Raw genomic sequence first — 22,280 nt, 5'->3', positions numbered from 1 at the left:
CTGGCTCTGAGGACCTTCCATTAGACATTTATAAACAGTATGGCACTGTGCTACAACCTAAACTAATATATTTAACCAAGCTTTTGAATGTTATAGGCTTCCAGCACCACTCCTGAAAGCACAGATTGTACTTGCTGCAAATCTTGGGAAAAATTACTGGTTTGCTATATCATACAGACCAGTTTCCTTCCAGTCATCAGATGTTAACCAGTTGGCCAAATAATGGCTAGAATTTTATCTAAAATTACCTCTGATTCACTTAGATTCGCTTAGTATGGTTCATTCCATCCAAGTCAACAGCTTTGAACACAGCATGTTTGTTGATATGTAGTTGCAACTTACAATGCTGGAAATAAAGGCTTTGGCCTTATCTAAGGACAAAACCACTCAATGTACTGAATGACAGATTTCTTGGGATGCCCTGAGGAAAGAAGGAAGGATAAGGTAAAAAGTCCCTGAGAGAGTAAGAATAAAACGGGGCACAAGACAGGGTACCTATAATCTCTGCCATGACTATAAACATTGTTGCCATCAGGATTTGGGACTCTTCTGAAAAAAATGGTTTGAAATACGATTTGTTGGAGGACAAAGCATTTGCCGGGGATACCTCACGGTGTCAACATGTAACAAATGGTAGCAGTATTGTTCTGAATTTGAGGGGGGTGGGGGGTCAGAAAGTCAAGATAAAGTTCTACAGCATTCTAAAGCAGGTGTATCTATAACTGAACCCCTCTTTTGTAGCCCTCCAATGGCAGCATTGTTGCAGGAAGTAATATGCTCAAAGTAAGCCAGAAAATAGCATAATTGCATAAACATGCGATGTAGCAGGCCTAGCAATAAAGATAAAGGACATATGGCAAAACATACTACACCGGCTCAGCGTATCCTCAATGAGAGGGGATAAGGCAGCGATCCATCCAGGGAGAGGGAGCAGCCCTGCGCTTCTCTCTACCTGGATGGCCCCCTCTCATTGTGGATACGCTGAGCCAATGTAGTATGTTTGTCATATGCCATTTATCTTTATCTGCTAGGCCTGTCACATCACATGTTTATACACTTATGCCATTTACTGGCTTACTTTGAGCATATTGCTTCCTGCAACTTTCAGGTCATACTTTGGCTTTTATATCCTTTCTACTGAGCACCAGCACTTTGCATAATTATCAGGTACTTGTCACTTTCCTGCAACACGGGAGTCAAGATCTGACTCAAGGTTCCTACAAATGTACTAGAGTGGTGTCGTAGTTCACACCACCTTGTTGTCACAGGTCTACTAAAAGACTACTACATCCTTTATTTGCAATACTTATAGGTTTTAAAATATATGTTGGTGCATAGATTGCAGACCAAAGCGGGTGTCTTTGCCTATCCCCCCACAGTTCACTGTCAGAATGTGCGAACAGTTAGCTGGTCTGAGCGCACAAGCTGTGGGGTGTGGCTAACCCTGAAGACTTTGGTTGCACAGCACTATTTCTTTTATAAAATCAAAACAGTATTGTGTGGGGTGTACAATTGAACCACCCTGCAGCGGCTTATGCAAGTGCAATAGATATGCAAAAAAGCTGTCCAGAATGCTCAAATATGGCAGCTCTTTGCATCTACAGAGTCTCTGCAGGTCTCCCTCACACAATTACTGAAAACAAGCCAGGGGAATAGTACAAGGATTAGGGAGTGCAATACATATATACAGTGCTAACAGTGCTCGACATGTTTCATCTTAAACAAATCTCGTCAGGAGCAAGATAAAGTGCAAAAATAATAAATAGAGAACCCCCAACCACCACCAAAGTATCCCCCAGCATCACACGGCTCAAGTCAGAGCTGAAGTGCCCATCTATACAATGGGTTTAAATATGTTGTGGAGGCTGGGACTGACCTACCCCTTCCAGGGGACACCCTCACACATCTCTGCCCATTCCCATTAGCTCATGCAGGGATGTTAACTGTGAGTGTGCTGGCTGGCTTTTAGCCCAAACTTGTGCCATGTATAATTCAATTGGTGCTGGCTACACACTGCTGTATGTGATTAAACGCCAGTAGTCTCAGCTGTTAGCGGCCGTCACGTGCCGCTGCTGAACTTACGACTCCATGTGACGTCACTTCCACGTTGCCTCGGCAACGCGTACACATGGTCAGGTTCAATGTGTGCAAAAGTATGCGGCCCGCTCTGGCGGTTGCATGGTAATGAGAAGCTTTTGCCCGTGATCAGGCTAATGCTACCAATTGAATGTGGCGGATTGTGTACAAATGTGTGCCTCGTTTAGATCGCTAGGACTACACATACCCTACGCATTGCCACTATTGGACCTTTTTGAGCTTGCACTCCTTGCCTGATGAAGCGGGTTATACCTGCGAAACGCGTTGCGAAGTGTCAAAATAAATTGTTATTTGCGATTTGAACAATCTCGATTGTCCATCATTTCAGGAGGCAAGTCCACCTGTACTCCTCCTTTTTAGTTGTTTTTAGATCATTTTAACCTGCCTGGCGCCTCTGTCCAAATTTGCACAGTATATAGTCCACCTTGGGTGGAGGGGACTCTCCCCTTCTTTCTATCTACAGAGAGCGACTCCTTAAACCTGAGTGGGGTCAGGTTCTAATGCTCCCCACCTGCATTTCAAGTGGTTGCCTATGTGGTAACCCGTGTTTGTGAGTATATCCACATCTGTTAATTATTTTGCCAACAATTGCTAGACTTACTGCACCATATTGGGCTCTCGGTTTTTCTTTTTTGCTTAAAGTGTATCATAGCGTCGGCTTCACCCTAATCTCCTGCGCTATTTTTACAGCGCTTGCTTCAAAGTACTAGCAGACACTATAAAGGGTCTACTATTTGAGCTTATCTGCAGCTTTCATAACAACTAACAGTTATTTTAATGTGAGCTACCAACTGGCATCTTGTGACCATGCTAAGAATGATGACAAAGCGTAGGTACCTTGTGGTGCTTTAAAGTAACGGTGATGATCCTGAAATGGATTTCTGTGCGCCTGGAGAGCACAGAAATGAGTGAAGAGTGCAGGTGAACAGAAACTGATTTGAGGTATATCACAGGTAATTGCACACACCACAAGGCGTCTGCACTGCTAGCATTCTTAAGTCTTATCACGTTTGCCAAGAGACAGGTCCACTTTAAATTGAGAACACAAAGTTAGAGGAGGATAGAGGTAAACTAAAGACGCAGTGTGCTGCAGAACAAAATAAAGTTCAAAATGTAACCTGGTAAATGGAGGTTCTATTCAAACTGCAAAACTGAAACACTAAAATGCATTAAAAGCAACATGGTTTTTTTTTCTTCCCTTTAACCAAAAAAACCTAACAAAAACACTATTGATCTCCAGGATTTTGCAAGCCTTTTCACACAAGTGCCACTTGATAACAACCACTTCAAAATCAATACTGCAGTTTATTTTCTGAACTTTTATGTACATGTTCTAAGGTATATTATTTATTCATTGTAAGTGAGGGGAAAAACAGGCAGCCACAATGCACTAGGGAGAGCACATACGGTATTTATACTCTTTAGAAACTGAAATGAAAAAGTGATGGATTCCCTTAAAGTATCTCTGCACCACTACGGCACTGCTTCCCGAACAGATACTTGGTATTTTTATTTTGTTAAAGCGGATCCGAGATGAAAATATCTATAACAAGTAACTTGTCTATATATCTTATCTAAAGTTTAGATAGTTTACACAGCATATCCAACTGCAAAAGTTTATAATTATTTACTCCTGTGATACAATGAGGGCGGCCATGTTCTATTTGTCACAGGCTAAGGGCTGGAGATGCTATCAGCTTGCCTGTGCGTAATTCAGTCCCTTCTCCTCCTCCCCTCTGCCTCTGAAATCAATGGCTAGTAACACCTCCCCCTCCTCCTTCCAGACTGAGCTCCTGTAAGCCCTTGCTACTGTCTGAAAGTGCCTTGGCTCTCTGAAAACCTGTGGGCGTGGCTTGTTTAGTTTATAGGGAATTAGAGTATTAAAACAAAAACAAAAAATTATTTGGCTTGAGGAATGCCCTATAACTTATATGAAAGAAACACAATTATGCAAGGAGTAAAAGTTTACCCTGCACAACTGGCATTACAACCTTCTGACTCCATTATGCCCAGTGGGATGAAGAATGAGATGCAAATATTTCTGAGTAAATGCATGGTTATGTAAATTTGTATGCAAATATATGCAGCTTGAAAATGGACAAATCAGTTTAAACCTTGGTAGAACTTGATAGTCCACTTTCAGGCTGCGCAAACACTTTTCCAGATGATTGTCAGGAGTTCTTTAAAATAGACCTCAACAAAACGGAACATCACCCTGCCGACAAAAAAGGTGTGGGACCTGCAGACACATTTATCCACTGACAGGTTAACGATACCAGGTTCACAACAGGAGTACAGAGTACAAGGTACATGTTCCTGTGGTTCCACCAATCTGGTATATCTGATCATGTGTGCTAAATGCCCCAATGTTATGTACGTGGGAGAAACTGGACAAACACTGCGCAAACGTATGAATGGACACAGACACACTATTCACGATACCAAATCCGAACTCCCAGTTGCTACACACTTTTGGTCCAACGGACACAGCATGGATGATCTTCGTGTCACTGCCCTGAAGGGCGGCTTCAAAACGTCAAAAAATCGATTAATAGCAGAAAAAACATTTATAAATTGGTTCAAAGCAGTGGAAAAGGGCTTGAATATGGACAAAAACTTTTTATACTGGTATCAGGCTGGTGATATTTAAACTCTCTCAGCCTATATAGCGAAACTTGTGAACTCAGAATTTACGATACCTCTGTATCAGTCCAACTCCCAGGTCTGAGTATGGAGTAAACAAGGATTCTTATCTCAGCTAACAACTTCCCACCCCATTTAGATGATCTGTTTCACAACAACAACAACAACTAACATTTGTAAAGCGCTTTTCTCCCGTGGGACTCAAAGCGCATAAGCATGGCTCCGACCATCGTGGTACAGAGGAAGAATTTTATAAATCTGGAAATGCCAGGCTAAACAGGTGGCTTTTCAGTCTGGATTTGAATAGCTCCAGGGATGGTGCTGTCTTTACTGGATGTGGTAGGGAGTTCCAAAGAGTAGGGGCAGCATGACAGAAGGCTCTGTCTCCAGATTTTTTGAGGTGCACTCTGGGAGTGACCAAGTTTATAGAACTTGCTGATCTGAGGTTGTGAGAGGTGTGGTGCAGCTTCAGCAAGTCCTTCATGTATCCAGGGCCCAGATTGTGCAGGGATTTGAATGTCAGCAGTCCAATCTTGAAGAGTATTCTCCATTCTACTGGTAGCCAGTGCAGTGAGCGAAGGATCGGTGTAATGTGACAGTGGCGAGGCTGGTTTGTTAGCAATCTGGCAGCAGCATTCTGCACTAATTGCAGGCGACGCAGGTCCTTTTTGGGGAGGCCAGCATAAAGGGCATTGCAGTAGTCCAGCCGTGATGTGATGAAGGCGTGGACTAGGGTTGGAAGATCCTCTGGGGGAATCAGATGTTTAATCTTTGCAATGTTCTTCAGATGAAAGAAGGAAGATTTAACTACAGATGAAATTTGGTTTCTGAAACTCAATTCCCCATCGATTAGTACGCCAAGGCTGCGCACAAGGTTGGAGCTGTTTATGTCTGAATTCCCAATCCTGATTGGTGTTGCTTTAGGATAGAGCTGTTTTGATGGCGAGCACTGGCTTTGGCCTAACAGGACCTCAGTTTTGTCAGCATTCAGTTTCAACCAGTTATCATTCATCCATGCCTGAAGCTCAGCTCATCACTTAAGGCATCATCATGACATGTATTTATGCTTGAAAAAAAATCTATGTTTTCCCTTTTGATGTTGCATGTATAAAGCTGTCTGTACCATCAGCCTGCAAGCATACAGGATTGTAAGCCCGACGAAGGCTGCAAGGCCGAAAGCTTGCTTATTCTTAATATTTTTAGTTAGCCAATAAATGGTATCATCCCGATTTAAAACTTCTTGCTATTCTAACAAGTCAGAAGATAAGACAGATGATTAGCACTACAACTGTGTGTGGAATGGTGTTCTGCCTGAAGCTATTTATCATAGTTAGCACTGCATGATATACAGCGTTTAATATATTACTAAACAGCAAGATTTTTCTATGAAAATCATTAAACGCTAAGAAAAACACACTGTACAGCTTTTAATACACAGTATTACTAAACAGCAAGATTGTTCTGTGCAAAAGCACATGAAAAGCACAGAAAAAATACTTTCATAGTAAGTGATGACTAGGGGGATTATTTCATTTTGCACATCCAAATAAACTTAACCCCCTAATTATTTCAGTTATTGCAATTAAATTTCCATGCTAACAAAATATTTATAATTGACTTTTATAAGGTGCTTTAACACCTTCTGTTAAGTATTTTTCTCCTGCAAGACACCAGACATAAAGGTGAGTACACACGCACTATTTTATTATTATTATTTATTGTATTTATAAAGCGCCAACATATTACAACATATAAGGAACGACTGGTCCGTCAGACCGTCGCGCTGGGCGGGCATTCCAGCGACGGCAGAGCGTGTGTGTACAGTCTGTCGGCAGACTGATGACTGTTTCTGAACGATCTGCTCAGCAGTTAAGGTTACAGACAATATTTAGGGGTGAAATACAGCAATAAGACAATACAGGAATACATGAAAACCAGATCACTCAGCACATTAAGAGTTCAAGGTAATGCTTAGTCAGACACTGGATGGGAGCATGGAGATTAGGCAAGTCGAGTTCACTCAAATTCATAGGATGGGTGTACGGTAATGGAGGTGCGTTAACAGTTAGGAGACATAAGGAGGAGGACCCTGCCCAAAAGTTTACAATCTAGAGAGAGGTAGGGACACAAAAAGGTAGGGGACCAGAGTTCAGGTGCGGGTTTACAGCACTAGTGAGGGGGGTAGGCCAGAGTGAAAAGGTGAGTTTTGAGGTCCTTTTTGAAGATGTTGAATGAGGGGGAAAGGCTAATGGGGGAGGTAGGGAGTTCCATAGTGTTAAAGCAGCTCTTGAGAAGTCCTGGAGGCGTGCATGGGATTGGGTGATGTAGGGGGCAATTAAGTTCAAGTGAATGGAGCCTCTTGTCTCCACTACTACAGAATTTTTTTTTCTGCATGAAATCTACCATGGGTGGTGTGAATGGTGCAGGTAAGGCAGCAGCATTACCACTCAGAGCCGTCTTTGATGTGAAACAGTAGATCACCATTTTCAGGTGGTAAAACGCTTTAACAAATCAATAATGTTGGTACATCACAAAAAAATAATAATAATTCTCATAAGGAATTTAAATATGAGGTGTGTATCAGGGCCATTTTTAAACCTATAGTGATTGTGAGCATTTAAATTGAGTCATTTTCAGGACTGAGCTCCCCTTGACCTTGTAATTGCTGTGTTTTCAGGCACTTCTGTTCATACGGATACGGTACTTTCTAAACGCTCATTCCAAACAGAGAAATGATCTTCCAGGTTTATCATAGGAAAAAAAAAAGGATACAGATCGACATGAAAGATCCCACGAAATAAAACCTAAGTTTTGATAATCAGCAAAAGAGCCTGTACACACCACAGCAAGCTTTAAAGCACACCTGAAGGGATATGAGACTGCCATATTTATTTCCTTTAAAACAATGTCAGTTGCCTGGCTGTCCTGATGATAATTTGCCGCTAATCCTTTTAGCCACAGACCCTGAACTAGCATGCAGATCAGATGTTTCTGACTGAAAGCTGACTGGATTAGCCACATGCTTGTTTCAGGTGTGTGATTCAGACACTATTGCAGTCAAACAAATCAGCAGGGCTGCCATGCAACTGGTATTCTTTAAGGCTGGTTTCACAGTGGGACGGTAAAGTCCCACGTTACAGCAGCCAGTAACGCAGCCTAACTCACAGCACTGTAAAATCAATATGCTGTTCACAGTGCACACGTTGCGTTACATAGTAACGCAGCACGTTTGAACAAAGTGCTGCATTCTATGCGTTATACTAGGCTAAGCCACGTTACACTGTTTGCACATGCTCAGTAATGTTGGAGAAGGAGGTCTCCCCTCCTCCTCCTCCGCGGCCAGCCACATGGCTAATTAATATTCACTGCACTGTGGTGACTCGTGGTGGGACTGTAGTGTTTTCCGGATCATGAACGAATCGTTCATTTGATCCGGATCTTTTTTGTGAGTCGAATCATCCGGATCACCACAATGAAAGATTCGGTTCACAGTGGATGTCTGTCTGGAAGAAACAGGAACATACAGAATGTACAATGCAGGGAAAGTCCTGTCCTGCTAGTCCTTTCACCCAGTCTGCTTCCCTAGTAAAATGATTCGGTTCAAAGATCCGGATCTTTTCAATGATCCGATTCAAATGATCCGAATCCTTAAAAAGATCCAGACTTCCTATCACTAACTGGGAGCGGCTGCTTTGAGAGCTGCATAACGCAGCTCAATCTGACGTCCAACTTCAACACCACCATGCGTTGCGTTAGGGGCACGTTATGTGACCATAATGTCCCCTAAAACGCAACATCTTGGTGGGAAAGTAGCCTAAAAGGAAATAAATATGGCAGCCTCCATATTCCTCTCAACCTCAGGTAACCTTTAAAGAGAATCTGTATTGTTAAAATCGCACAAAAGTAAACATACCAGTGCGTTAGGGGACATCTCCTATTACCCTCTGTAACAATTTCGCCGCTCCTCGCCGCATTAAAAGTGGTTAAAAACAGTTTTTAAAAGTTTGTTTATAAACAAACAAAATGGCCACCAAAACAGGAAGTAAGTTGATGTACAGTATGTCCACACATAGAAAATACATCCATACACAAGCAGGCTGTATACAGCCTTCCTTTTGTATCTCAAGAGATCATTATACACAGGCAGTGTGCAGAGAGGGGCCAGGAGGGGGGAGATGCATCACAGAACCACAACACTTAAGAACTTGGCAGCCTTCCAGACACAGGCTGACAAGTCTGACAAGAGAGAGATAAGTTGATGTTTTACAGAGATGGTGATAGTAGAACGTGCTGCAGTAAGCCAGAACACATTAGAATAGCTTTTGGAACTTGTAGGATGATAAAAAACAGGATGCAATTTTTGTTACGGAGTCTCTTTAAGCTTCTGTCACTCCTCTGTGATTAGTAATGCATGTTGGTTTAATTGTTAGGGCTTTGATTAGCATGTGCTGATGTGTCCTCCTTGACTGCATGCAGTTTATGTGTAAAGGTGCGTACACACATCTTTACCAACGACGATCGTTACAAAAAACAAACCACCGACTATTAAGGCAAACGACGAACGAGCCAAATCGTTACAAAAGAAAGTTCTGTCTCGGTGGATTTTAACCAACGACGATCGTTTGCAAAAGTAGTACATCGTTGGAAACGGTCGTTCGTACTAGGCTTGACATGCGCATTTCACTATTTCTCTGTGAAACTTCTCATTTTTATGCGCAAGCGCAATAGTTGCTTTACGTGATGTAACGTTCGTTCTAACGATCAGATCGTTACACACCTTTTAAAACTATCCTTACTTAGGTCGTTCTTTCATCAATTGAAAGTTCGTTCGTCGTTCTCAACGAACGATCGTTGTTGCATGTGTGTACGTAGCATAACAGGTGATATCACTGCCCCACAGTGCTTGATCCTGAAAAAAAAAAACAACTCACTTTTTTACCCCATGTCACATTCAGTGCTGGCAGCTCCAAGAAGCCTTTGACTGATACATGGAAAAAGATTTTGCACTTCTCTGACCTATAAGAATAAATTAAGGCAATTTCTAAAGGCAGATCTCCGCTGTATGAGATTGGTTCACTATAACCACTTGAGGACCCACCCTTTACCCCCCCATTAAGGACCAGCGCTGTTTTAGCTGATCTGTGCTGGGTGGGCTGTGCAGCCCCCAGCACAGATCAGGGTGCAGGCAGAGCGACCAGATCGCCCCCCTTTTTTCCCCACTAGGGGGATGATGTGCTGGGGGGGTCTGATTGCTCCTGCCTGCCTGGGTGTTGCGGGGGGGCACCTCAAAGCCCCCCTCCACAGCGAAATTCCCCCCTCCCTCTCATCCCTGTCCCCCTAGTAATCTGGGCTGCACAGGACGCTATCCGTCCTGTGCAGCTAGTGACAGGCTGTCCTCTGTCACATGGCGGCGATCCCCGGCCGCTGATTGGCCGGGGATCGCCGATCTGCCTTACGGCGCTGCTGTAAACAAAGCGGATTATTTCCGCTTGTGTTTACATTTAGCCTGCGAGCCGCGATCGGCGGCCCGCAGGCTATTCACGGAGCCCCCCGCCGTGGATTGACAGGAAGCAGCCGCTGGCGCGAGCGGCTGCTTCCTGATTAATTAGCCTGGGGCCGGCGTCGCTGGTCTTGCAGCTGCCACTTTGCCGACGCGCGGTATGAGTGCGCGGTCGGCAAGTGGTTAAGTGTCGTTAGCATATTACACTCCTGCGGACTCCTATGTATTGTCATGCCCAGTGCATTTCCACAGGCTTAAAGCGGATCCGAGATGAAAAACTAAATATAACAAGTGACTTGTCTATATATCTTATCTAAAGTTTAGATATTTTACACAGCAAATCTATCTTCAAACAGCTTCAACAGTATATTAATATTTTTTCCTGTGATACAATGGGAGCAGACATGTTTTCTGCTTGTCACTATTACACAATCACACACACAGGCAAGCTTATCTGTATCTAGGCATGCTAATCTGCATATTCTGTGAAAACTCCACTCTTATCTCCTCCATTACACAGGCAACTGATCTGTATCTGCACTGCAGCTCTCAGATTGTGAAAACTCTGCCTCTGAAATCTATAGCTAGTAACACCTTTTTCACCTGCCCAGACTGAAATCCCACAATCCTTTGCAAGCGCCAAGGCACTCTGGAGAAGCTGTGGGTGTGGTTTATTTAGTTTATAGGAAATTAGGGTATTAAAACAAAACAAAAGTATTTGGCTTGAGGAATGCCCTATAAACTATATGTAAGGAACACAATTATGCAATGAGTAAAAGTTCATCTCGGATCCACTTTAAAGGATATTTGTATCTGTATCAGTACCCTGTACGTGCCAAGCCCAATTCCGGGCACGACCCAGTCGTGCTTGGCGAGAATAAAGATTCTGATTCTGAGATAGACATGGGTATGTACAGTGCCTAGCACACAAATAACTGTACTGTGTTCCATTTTTTCTTTCTCTGCCTGGAAGAGTTAAATATCAGGTATGTAAGTAGCTGGCTCAGTCCTGACTCAGACAGGAAGTAACTACAGTGTGACCGTCACTGATAAAAAAAATTCCAACTATTACACTTTCCTAGCAGAAAATGGCTTCTGAGGGCAGGAAAGAGATAAAAAGTTTCAACAGTTCATAGATTTTAGCTCTGGCATACTTTAATAAATGTGCCCTTGAGCAAAAACAATAAAACAGTTTAAAACTTAAAATAAAACTGTGGAATATCTTAAGTCATTTTTTAGGAGAAGGAAGATAGATACAATCGTTTATTTCATTAGTTTATTTTCGCTTCAGGTGTCCTTTAACCAACCGGGCGGTATGGACGAGCTCAGCTCGTCCATCACCCCTGGATGCTGCCGTTCAGGCCCTGGTGGGCCGATTTTTATGAAATAAAAAGCAGCACACGCAGCCGGCACTTTGCCAGCCGCGTGTGCTACCTGATCGCCGCCGCAGCGCCGAAAGAGGGTCCCCCCAGCCCAGCGTAGCCGGAACAAACAGTTCCGGCCAGCGCTAAGGGCTGGATCGGAGGCGGCTGACGTCAGGACGTCGGCTGACGTCCATGACGTCACTCCGCTCGTCGCCATGGCGACGAGTTAAGCATAACAAGGAAGGCCGCTCATTGCGGTCTTCCTTGTTAATTAGAATGACGCGTCCGGAGCGCCCTCTAGTGGGCTTTCATGCAGCCAACTTTCAGTTGGCTGCATGGAATAGTTTTTTTGTTTAATTAAAAAAAACCCCTCCCGCAGCCGCCCTGGCGATCTTAATAGAACGCCAGGGTGGTTAAGATGCCTCACCCGTTCTATAAAGAGGCAAGCAAGTAGCATTTTAAAAAGGAAATTGGCAATGGCACCATACAGCTCGCTATCTCATTCAGGTTTCCTGAAAAGTAAGAATCCCTAAATTGACAGGGTCTGCAAGGGACAGGAAGAAAAACAAAAATGCACACATTATGGTGGACTGGAATGGCTGACAAAAAGAAGCATAACAGTACATAGAAAGTAGACTTTGAAGCCAGATCAGCCTTTACAGTACATTTGAATACAGATCTCTCCTATGCCTGAGATCCTTGAACACAATGCTGGGATTAAAACGTAGTACCAGTTAAATCCACTAGATGGCAGTGGTGTGGAGGGAAAGGAGGCTTACACAATGACTGGTACATTTCAGAAGTAGCACTCACCTTTCTGAGGTGGGGTCCTGAGAGTTTAGGGGATACTTCAGCTCAATTACATGTCCATTCTTCTCTTTCAGGAGACCTTGCTGTTCCGTATAATACTGCACCAGCTCTGCCAGCGTGGCAAAGGTTTCTCCACCATACAGGTCGTAAAAGTCACCAGTGTTTTGTATTTTAATGTGTGTGACTTCATTTTGCCGCCTGCAAAATAAAACAGAATGTATAAAAATGTAATGTCTCTTACTGTAATGCATCAGATTCAACCACAAAGAACCTGCGACATTTCAGAAGTATAAGTAGATAGCAAAAAATGAATCTGATGCATTTGCCCAAGAATTTTTTTCACCTTTTATGTGGATTTCAAGGCACTAAACACACTGAAAATGTGACAGAAAGATATGAAGCGTGGACTGCCTTGCCTAGACTAGATACGGGACACCCCGATGCGTTCTATTGTGTTGTGGCTGCCAACCTCTGCATTTTAACACCACAACGTCCATTCCGTGCGATGGGAACACATGCAGAAAATCATGTTTGCACATGTGTTCTGTATCCGGACTCCCCGCCCCCCTTACAACAAATAATGTACCCCACTCCTTCGGCATACATATGATTAAGCTGCCAGGAGATTTGTGGAGCCGAGTCAAACTGTAAAAAAGGCTCACCCTGCTACTGCAAAAGTCCTGGTGACGTTAGAGAGGTGTAGCCAGTAACAGGTGGCCGCAGCATAGGTAGCCAGGGATAGGTATAACCAGTAGTAGGTGGCCGCAGCATAGGTAGCCAGAAATAGGTGTAGCCAGTAGTAGGTGGCCGCAGCATAGGTAGCCAGGGATTGCTTTCCATTTCCTTGTAACAGCGCCCAGGGGGCACTGTGTAAGGGAAATGGGACGCAAGAACAGGAAGTAGAATGAAGCTAATACAGTGTGCAGGAGCTGCCAGCAAGTGAGTATTTATCTCTGCCATTAGTTGTTCGTGCGCCCGCCACTACGTCGCCCTGCCCCTGAAAACCGGTAAAATGAGATTGTGCATGGTATGATTACCATGCATAATCAAAACGCGTTATACAGTCATACCGGTATACCGTGGAAACCCTCACAGGGACTAGGAAAAACTTCTCCGTGCTCGGCTCCTCCATCTTCACTGAACTTCCTGTCCCAGCAGGAAGTTTGAACAGTAGAGCGCCCTCTACTGTTTAAACTTCCCCGGCAGGAAGTTCAGTGAAGCTGGAGGAGCCGAGCACGGAGAAGAAGACAGCGGAGACCAGGGGACACGCGCCGGCCGGAGCAGGTAATGTATGCGGGGGAAGGGGGCGGCGGCAGCTTTACAGATTGTGATCGGTTTCATGCTGAAATCGATTCACAATCTGTTTGCAGCAAAGGCAGCCATATGATTCCTCTCTGATCAGATTCGATCAGAGAGGGATATTGGATTGGATTATTATCTGTTGGTCGGATCTGATGGCAAATTGACCAGTGTATGGCTACCTTAAGACAGAAAATGTCTTATTACAGGATCCTGACAACATGGCCGTATGGGCAGGCACATGGAAGATTAACTTTTTTTTCAAAGATATGTTTTATTGATTTTTACAAAATAGACATGACATATACAAACAATTATCCCGCCATCAAATTTATATCTGCATTTAAAGAGGGCTTGGATGCTTTTCTTGCGCTGAAGGGCATCCACAGGTCTAATTATTAGGTAATTCCTGGGAGAGTTGATCCTGGGATTTATCTGACAGCCATCTTAAAGAGAAACTATTAGCCATACTATGTCAGGAAAATAAAACACAAAAAAGTTAGTAGATAATTCCTTGCTTTACTTGCATAACAGATGTATTGCACTGTCCACGTTTTGACTTCAGTGAATTTTATATGGTAAAATATGAAAATCCTGTTCTTGGCAGGGGCCATCTTGGCTCCCACAATCATAAAGCCAATACTGATGTAATTTCCTCCCTTACTCTCCCCCCTGCATCCCCCTTGGCATCCTCTCTCCTCCACCCACTATTATAGAGCAAAGCAGGGAGGAATAAAGGCAGCACACAGACTCACCTCCTTATGGTTCCAGGCGCTGGAGTTCCCCTCTATACTCTGCACTAACGCCGGTGGTAGTGCAGAGAGTATACACGGGAACTCCAGTGCTTGGAACCATGATGAGGTGAATCTGTGTGCGCTGCCTTTATACATCCCTGCTTTGCTCTGTAATAGTGCGTAGAGGAGAGATGACTACGAGGGGTGATGTGGGAAGGGGGGGAGGGGGGGAAGAGTAAGGGAGGAAATTACATCAGGATTAGCTTCAACTTGTGGGAGCCTGCAGGGAGGAGGGGAAACCCTTATGGATGCATCCAATCAGAGAGGAAGAGAACAAACCCCCAGCATGCACTGCAACTTCTCTTCTGCGGCTGATGTACCAAGTAAGAGCTAGGGGGCATGGGGATGGATATTGATATAGAATAGAAATGTCAGATTGGTTATGAACTTTTGCCTGTTTATGTCCATCTGTAAAATAACTAAAAAGGATGCTAAATAATTGATATTGGATTTAATGCCTAATGCCTAAAATACACTGGTCAATCCGGCGGCCAATTAGCCGCCGAATCGACCCCAGCCACGTCCCCGCTCGTCCGCGCGTGTAGCCGCCGAATCAACCCCAGCCACGTCCCCGCTCGTCCGCGCGTGCACGCAGATCGATTGCCGCTCGCAAAAACGCATGCAAAATCGCACCCGCATGCGATTTAGTCTGCGGTGATTTCCCGGCGATTCTGCACCGCACAAGTGGAAATGCAGCCTTAGGCTAATTGGACTAGACCTTTTTCACCTTCCCCTGGATCAATTTGGATATGTGCAGGTTCAGGACAGTGCAAGTTCTTTTTTTCTTCTGGTTAAACTTGGTGGACAGATGTCTTTCTTCAACCAAACCATGCTCTATTATGACTGAAACAGAATGTCATTGCAATAGGGGAGTGCAATACTGAGCCCTGTACACTAGAGGGCACCCCATGACTTTCCCTAAAATGCCCTGCTGATAGGTGTGGTACCTCCCCCCCCCCCTCCATCCCCAAGCTGCCTAGGGAGGCAGATTTGGGAGAGAAGAGGTATATAAAAACAACTGTCAAACTCCCCTGCAGGCTGATAATGTAGCATATGTAACCACCCTAGTGGCTGCATGCATGTCCACAGCAAATGCAACAAGCTGACAATATCACAGCAAGGCTCCATTTAAAGAAGAGAAACCTTAGCTGCAGGACGAGAGGCAAAGACCGTTTGCAATCACCTCTCTGGGCAAGACCTAGCACTACTGGTGCCTGAAAACACAAGCCTCCTGCCCTTGATGAAAAAGTCAGCTTTACTTACATGGGAGGGGTTAAAAATGTATATATAATAAAAAAAAATAAAAAAAAACAGTTTTGGGCATAGAATTGTATTTACTTCTTTGGCCACGTTCACACTTTCCGTGCTTTCTGGCAGCGGTTTGCGCTTTCATCGATTAGCAAAGCGCTGTAGTGCATGAAATCCTATGGGATTACTCAATGCATCCCTTGCGGCGCTACTGCGATTTTCATCCACTGAAATGAGAATAGCAAAACTCAATTGCGGCAAAATCGTGATTCAAAAATCGCTTGGTGATCATGTTTTTGATTTCTAGTGTGAACGCGGGCCTTTGAGATGCACACAGGTTACAAAAATACTGCAGACTGGTTTACTTGTACTACATTTCCAGAACCCTTGGTACCTAAAAGGAAATACAATGGTATATAAATAGTTACAGCCACCATCCATAAGTCATGAGAAACAAAGAAATCAAATGCATCAATATCTGCAAACCGCTAACAACCACAGGAAACTACTTATTCAGCTTGAGTCCTACCATGCATCAGATTTAAACACTAATGCCAATACACAAACCTTTTAATCAAGCATTCAAGTACCAACCGCTAAATGTTAAACAAAACAAAAAAACAAAACCACCTATTATAGAATGCAGAAACTGGACTGCTTCTTATGTTATAAGAATGGCCTCCATCAACTGCCAATCTGCAATAGCTGCCATGTGTTGCTATGCAGTGACTGACACGCAATGTGGAGAGGAGTATTCTATTGCTTTCTATGTCCCCGTAAGATTTCTCCCCTCCATTCCAGTTTCAGGGACCTCTAGAAGGCAGGAAATGAAGGAAAGCAATAGAAGCTGAAGCTTCCATCTCTCCCACATTCTATAAAAATGTGTTTCATTTGTTGCTGTTAGTCACTCTTGGAGACCTCTCCCACCTTCCTGTCTACATAGGAAGTGGTGAAGTGCTGCAAGAGAAAGGAGGCACTCACCAGGAAAAACAATGGAGGCGCCTGGTAAACAGTCAGTACTACTGGCTACTAAGTGTCCAGCCTACAGAGAATACATTCACAGTACACAAATACTTTTGTCAGTACTGCAAATGGGGGAACGTAAACCGCAATGTTTTGAAGTTCTACAGTTGTGTTCAAAATTATTCAACCCCCAATGCTGTAAAGGGTTTTAGGGAATTTAGTGTACATTTGTAATTGTGTTCAGAATGAAATCTTACAAGGACTTTTTAAAGAACCAAATGCAACTAAAATGACATCAATTGTTTTTGTAATACAGTATTACATTTTTTTAATGTGATTTCTTCATTGACACAATTATTCAACCCCTAAAGACTACCACTCTTAAGAACAGAGGTTCATTCAAGTGTTTTCGATCAGGTATTAAAAACACCGGTGGATGTTAACGAGCAGCAATCAAGCATAATAAGCACCAATTAGGCAGATTTAAAATGACTGTGATACTCAGCTCCTTCTAGACATTTACTGGTGTGTTTACAAACATGGTGAAGTCAAGAGAATGGTCCAGGAAGACAAGAGAAGAGGTGATTTCTTTTCATAGGAAGGGCAATGGCTATAAAAAGATTGCAAAGATGTCAACTACCTGCGGACCGCTGCAGTATAAAGCCACATCTACACGCGTAGATGCGGCTCCGATACTCCTTATCAATCGAGCCGCTGATGCGGCTCGATTGATAAGATCCGTCAGGACGGATCTTGTTTCCGCCGATTCCCTGCTCGCTCCCCGCGAGGGGACAATGGCAGGGAATCGAGCGGAAGATAAGCGGCGCCGGCGGGGACGAGCGGGGATGCGGCGCACGCGCGGCGAGCGGGGATGCGGAAGAGGCGATCCGAATCGCTGCCTCATCTAAGCGTGTAGATGAGGATTTCATCTACGGCGGGCAGGGGGCGCTGCGGTTCTGACCCGACGTAAACTCTATGTCCCATTGAGCGCGCGCCCCCGTCGCTGTCGCCACTCAATCTCCGCCGCAATATGCTGCCCTGCTGCCTCTATGACGGCAGAGCACTGTGAGCCGGGCAGGAGCATTTTTCATTGGCTCCTGGTCCTGTCATTCATGTAAGCCGTTCCCATTGGCTTACATGGAGTGACAGGGTCAGGAGCCAATGAAAGCAGCTCCTGACCGGCGCACAGCGCTCTGCCGTGAGCAGCCTGCTGCGGGGACAGAGCAGCGTGACCGTCGGGAGCTTCTGATTTTAGCTGCGATTCGTTGGGAAGCGGCGGTTTACTGGACCAGCACTCTCTGGTCCTTAAGGGGGCAGAGGGTGCTGGTCCTGAAGTGGTTAAACATACTAAGAGACACCATAGGAAGCATCATTCGTAAATTCAAGGCAAAGGGCACTGTTGAATCGCTACCTGGTCGTGGCAGAAAGAAGATGCTGACTTCGACTGCTGTGCGCTACCTGAAGCGCAAAGTGGAGAAAAGTCCGCTGAGGAACTGAAAAATGATTTGTCAGATGCGGGTACTGAAGTTTCAGCTCAGACAACAAGGCGCACACTGCGTAATGAAACCTCCATGCCAGAACTCCCAGGCGCACCCCCCTTGCTGTCTCCAAAGAATAAGAGTCGTCGACTGCAAATAGTTACATAGTTCTTTTGTTTAAAAAAAGACATACGTCCATCGAGTTCAACCAGAGTATGCCAAAAGTCATTTGGACAAACCACAAAAGTTTTGGGATAGTGTTCTGTGGACTGATGAAACAAAATTAGAACTGTTTGGGCCCATGGATCAACGCTATGTTTGGAGGAGGAAGAACAAGGCCTATGAAGAAAAGAACACCTTGCCTACTGTGAAGCATGGTCGGGGGTCAATCATGCTTTGGGGCCGTTTTGCTTCTGCAGGTACAGGGAAGCTTCAACGTGTGCAAGGTACCATGAATTCTCTTCAGTACCAGGAAATATTGGATGAAAATGTGATGCAGTCCGTCACAAACCTGAGGCTTGGGAGACGTTGGACCTTTCTACAGGACAATGATCCCAAGCATTCCTCCAAGTCCACTAGAGCATGGTTGCAGATTAAAGGCTGGAACAATTTGGAGTGGCCATCGCAGTCACCAGACTTTAATCTGATTAAGAACCACTGGTGGGACTTAAAAGAAAGCAGTTGCAGCGGTCAAGCCTAAGAATGTGACTGAACTGGAGGCATTTGCCCATAAAGAATGGGCTAAGATACCCGGAGATCGCTGCAAGACACTTGTGTCAAGCTATGCTTCACGTTTAAAAGCTGTTATAACTGGAAAAGGATGTTGTACTAAGTACTAAGAATGAATGTCACTTGGGGGTTGAATAAAACTGATAATGATGTGAGCACAGAAAAGACATTTGTGGTCATTTCATTATAAATGTTATGTGACTTACAAGTGCCTCTTTGATTTAATTGTAAACAAGATGACTGAAATGATCAAAATCAATGTAAAACTGGCCAAAACACTCAATTTCAGTGGGGGTTGAATAATTTTGAACACAACTGTAGGTGAGCTACTTCAGTAACCATACAAATAGCACGTCTCTCATTACGATGTATGTACGTTTACCACCAGTTCATTTGCCATCCACTAAAAAGATGTAACCAATGACAACAAAGAGCTCAGTAGACAATCTGATAGAGAAATGCAACAAGAATTAACTCAATAGTGAATTCCAGAGGAGGCGCTCAAACTTATTGCTTGACCCACTGAGTTGTGCTCCCATTTTTGCCTGAAGAAGCGGGGTCACGCCCGCGAAACGCGTTGCATTTGTGGAGTTGAATAAATTACTTGACAATTCTATTTTATTGAGACTCAAGTGAGTTTTCTTTTTTTGTAAGAGGGAGGTGAGTCCACCTTAACATCCCCCTCTCCTTTTAAGCGGTTTTTAAAACGTTTTACTCTACTCTGGCGCCTCTGTATACCGAGTTTTTGCTGATCTTCTAGTCCACCCTGGGTGGAGGGGTGCATCCCCATCTACTATCTACAGAGAGCGACTTCTTAACCTGAGTGGGGTCAGGTCCTAATGCTCCCCACCTGCATTTAAAGTGGTTGCCTATTGGTAACCCGTGTTTGTGAGTATATATATATATATACATAAAATTGTATTGAACTCTTCATTTTACCTGACAATACTGCACCATATTGGGCTCTCGATTCTCTTCTTGTTTTTAAGCATCAATAGTGAATTACAATTGTTAACTGGGCTTATAGATTTATCTTATAAGCAATGTTATTGAATCCAATATTTATTGGCCAATGTTACCACTTTCATGTAGTATGAAAGCTTACTTACACAATCTCTTCATAGTATTGAAATCTGTTAGCCTTTGCACTACATATAAAATGGTAAAATTGGTCAATCAAAATTAAATGTGTGTATGCAGCCTTAAAGAGACTCCGTAACAAAAATTGCATCCTGTTTTTTATCATCCTACAAGTTCCAAAAGCTATTCTAATGTGTTCTGGCTTACTGCAGCACGTTCTACTATCACCATCTCTGTAATAAATAAACTTATCTCTCTCTTGTCAGACTTGTCAGGCCTGTGTCTGGAAGGCTGCCAAGTTCTTCAGTGTTGTGGTTCTGCTATGAACTCCCCCATCCAGGCCCCTCTCTGCACACTGCCTGTGTGATATTTAGATTAGTGCAGCTTCTCTCTGTTCTATTATCTTTTACAAGCTGGATAAATCCTCCTCTGAGCTGGCTGGGCTTTCACATACTGAGGAATTACATACAGGCACAGCTGTCTGCACTCTGCAGGAAGAAATAGCCTGACACTTCAGTGGAAGATAGCTGCAGGGGGAAAGAAACACACAAATGATCTCTTGAGATTCAAAAGGATGGCTGTATACAGCCTGCTTGTGTATGGTTGTATTTTCTATGTGTGGACATACTGTACATCAATCTACTTCCTGTTTTGGTGGCCATTTTGTTTGTTTATAAACAAACTTTTAAAAACTGTTTTTAACCACTTTTAATGCGGCGAGGAGCGGCGAAATTGTGACAGAGGGTAATAGGAGATGTCCCCTAACGCACTGGTATGTTTACTTTTGTGCGATTTTAACAATACAGATTCTCTTTAAGGCTCATACACACATCAGACCATAGTCTTTGGAAAATGAAAGATCACAGACCAATTTTACCCCCTTCCATGTAGTATGGGAGCCATACCTACACAGTCTATTCTATGGAGCTGAACTCCCCATCAGACAGAAATCTTTGCAAGATGCTGCACACACAGATGCTGTAGATATTCAAAAGATCAGTAACTGCAAAAGATCTGTTCCTGCAAAATGCATTCATAGTCTATGATATCTGCAGATCATCATACACACCTCGTTTAACAGACATTCATCTGCATATCAGATCCACCAGGATGGATCTTCAGATCTGCAGATGATTGTCTGATCTGCAGATGAATGTCAGTTAAACAAGGTGTGTATGAGGATCTGCAGATCTCATAGACTATGAATGCAATTTGCAGGAACGGATCTTTGGCAGGAACAGATCTTTTGCAGATACTGATCTTTTGTGTCTGTACAGCATCTGTGTGTGCAGCATCTTGCAAAGATTTCTATCTGATGGGGAGTTCAGCTCCATAGAAAAGACTGAAGGTATGCCTCTCATACTACATGAAGGGTGGTAAGATTGGTCTGTGATCTCTTATTTTCCAAAGACTATAGTCTGATGTGTATGAGCCTTTAGTTATATGGTGAATTGGCTTAACCTGTTTCAGATGCCTCAACACCCTGTTTACTGCCAATTATACCTGTCAGGACACAGAGTTCACTCTGTCACAGTATGCTTCTGCAACTCCATAGCTGCTGCACACAGCTGCCTAATGACAGCTGAGCTCCAATTGCCAACCCATAACCATAGTGAACCAATCACAGTGATCCCAATAAAAAAAGAAAAAAAGGGGGGGGGGGGAATAGGAGAGGCTCTGGTCATTAAGGGGCGACAGCCTTTTAGTCCAGGAAGGGTTAAGGAGCTCATTTGTAGTTGGAAACATTGCTGTATACATTCCCCATTTATAGATAAAGAGCTTCTTACTATAGCTGGTGCCAATTCCTTTTATACACTGTATAGGGAGTGATGGGAAATCTCACAGACTGACACAAGACTGCAGTAAGTCCCTATAGCTTCTAACCCATTACCACTATCCCAAAGCTGAAATCATTTTTCCTGAGTTTTAACACAAGCCAATCTGTAAAGGATAATGTCCACTGCCCTGCATTTTTGATGGCCCAGGCAGCAAACCCAAAATGGACATGTAGTTGGCCTCCTGTATCCATTATTCATGTCAGTTATTGACCATTGTAGTCAAATACAAATGGCACAATTTTCCTAAATAGACTGCAGTGACAATCATCTGATAAATGGTATCAGAGTGACAGCAGAGCCAGCAATGGACCATAGTGTGAATACAAGAATGAATGGCTTTCAGGATAAGTACAACAACCTGGAAACTGTTACGGTAAGCAAGCACGCATGGAATTTCTCTGCTTGGACACTTAGGTAAGATGAGGAGGGGTATTGTA

The 22,280-nt window shown here is 43.8% G+C and overlaps 1 protein-coding gene across 1 annotated transcript in view; it reads right to left on the bottom strand.

The window, feature by feature from the left end:
- The window catches only part of LOC137521455 (tyrosine-protein phosphatase non-receptor type 11-like), a 286,220-nt gene that overhangs the window by 85,862 nt on the left and 178,078 nt on the right, over positions 1-22,280 (bottom strand). The window contains exon 3 of the mRNA XM_068240739.1: positions 12,418-12,612. Coding sequence (XP_068096840.1) covers positions 12,418-12,612 — 195 coding nt within the window. The remainder of the gene's footprint in view (positions 1-12,417; positions 12,613-22,280) is intronic.

This window comes from Hyperolius riggenbachi, chromosome 6 (assembly GCF_040937935.1).
Source record: "Hyperolius riggenbachi isolate aHypRig1 chromosome 6, aHypRig1.pri, whole genome shotgun sequence".
NCBI lineage: Eukaryota > Metazoa > Chordata > Amphibia > Anura > Hyperoliidae > Hyperolius > Hyperolius riggenbachi.
This window is presented reverse-complemented; position numbering and strand designations above follow the sequence as displayed.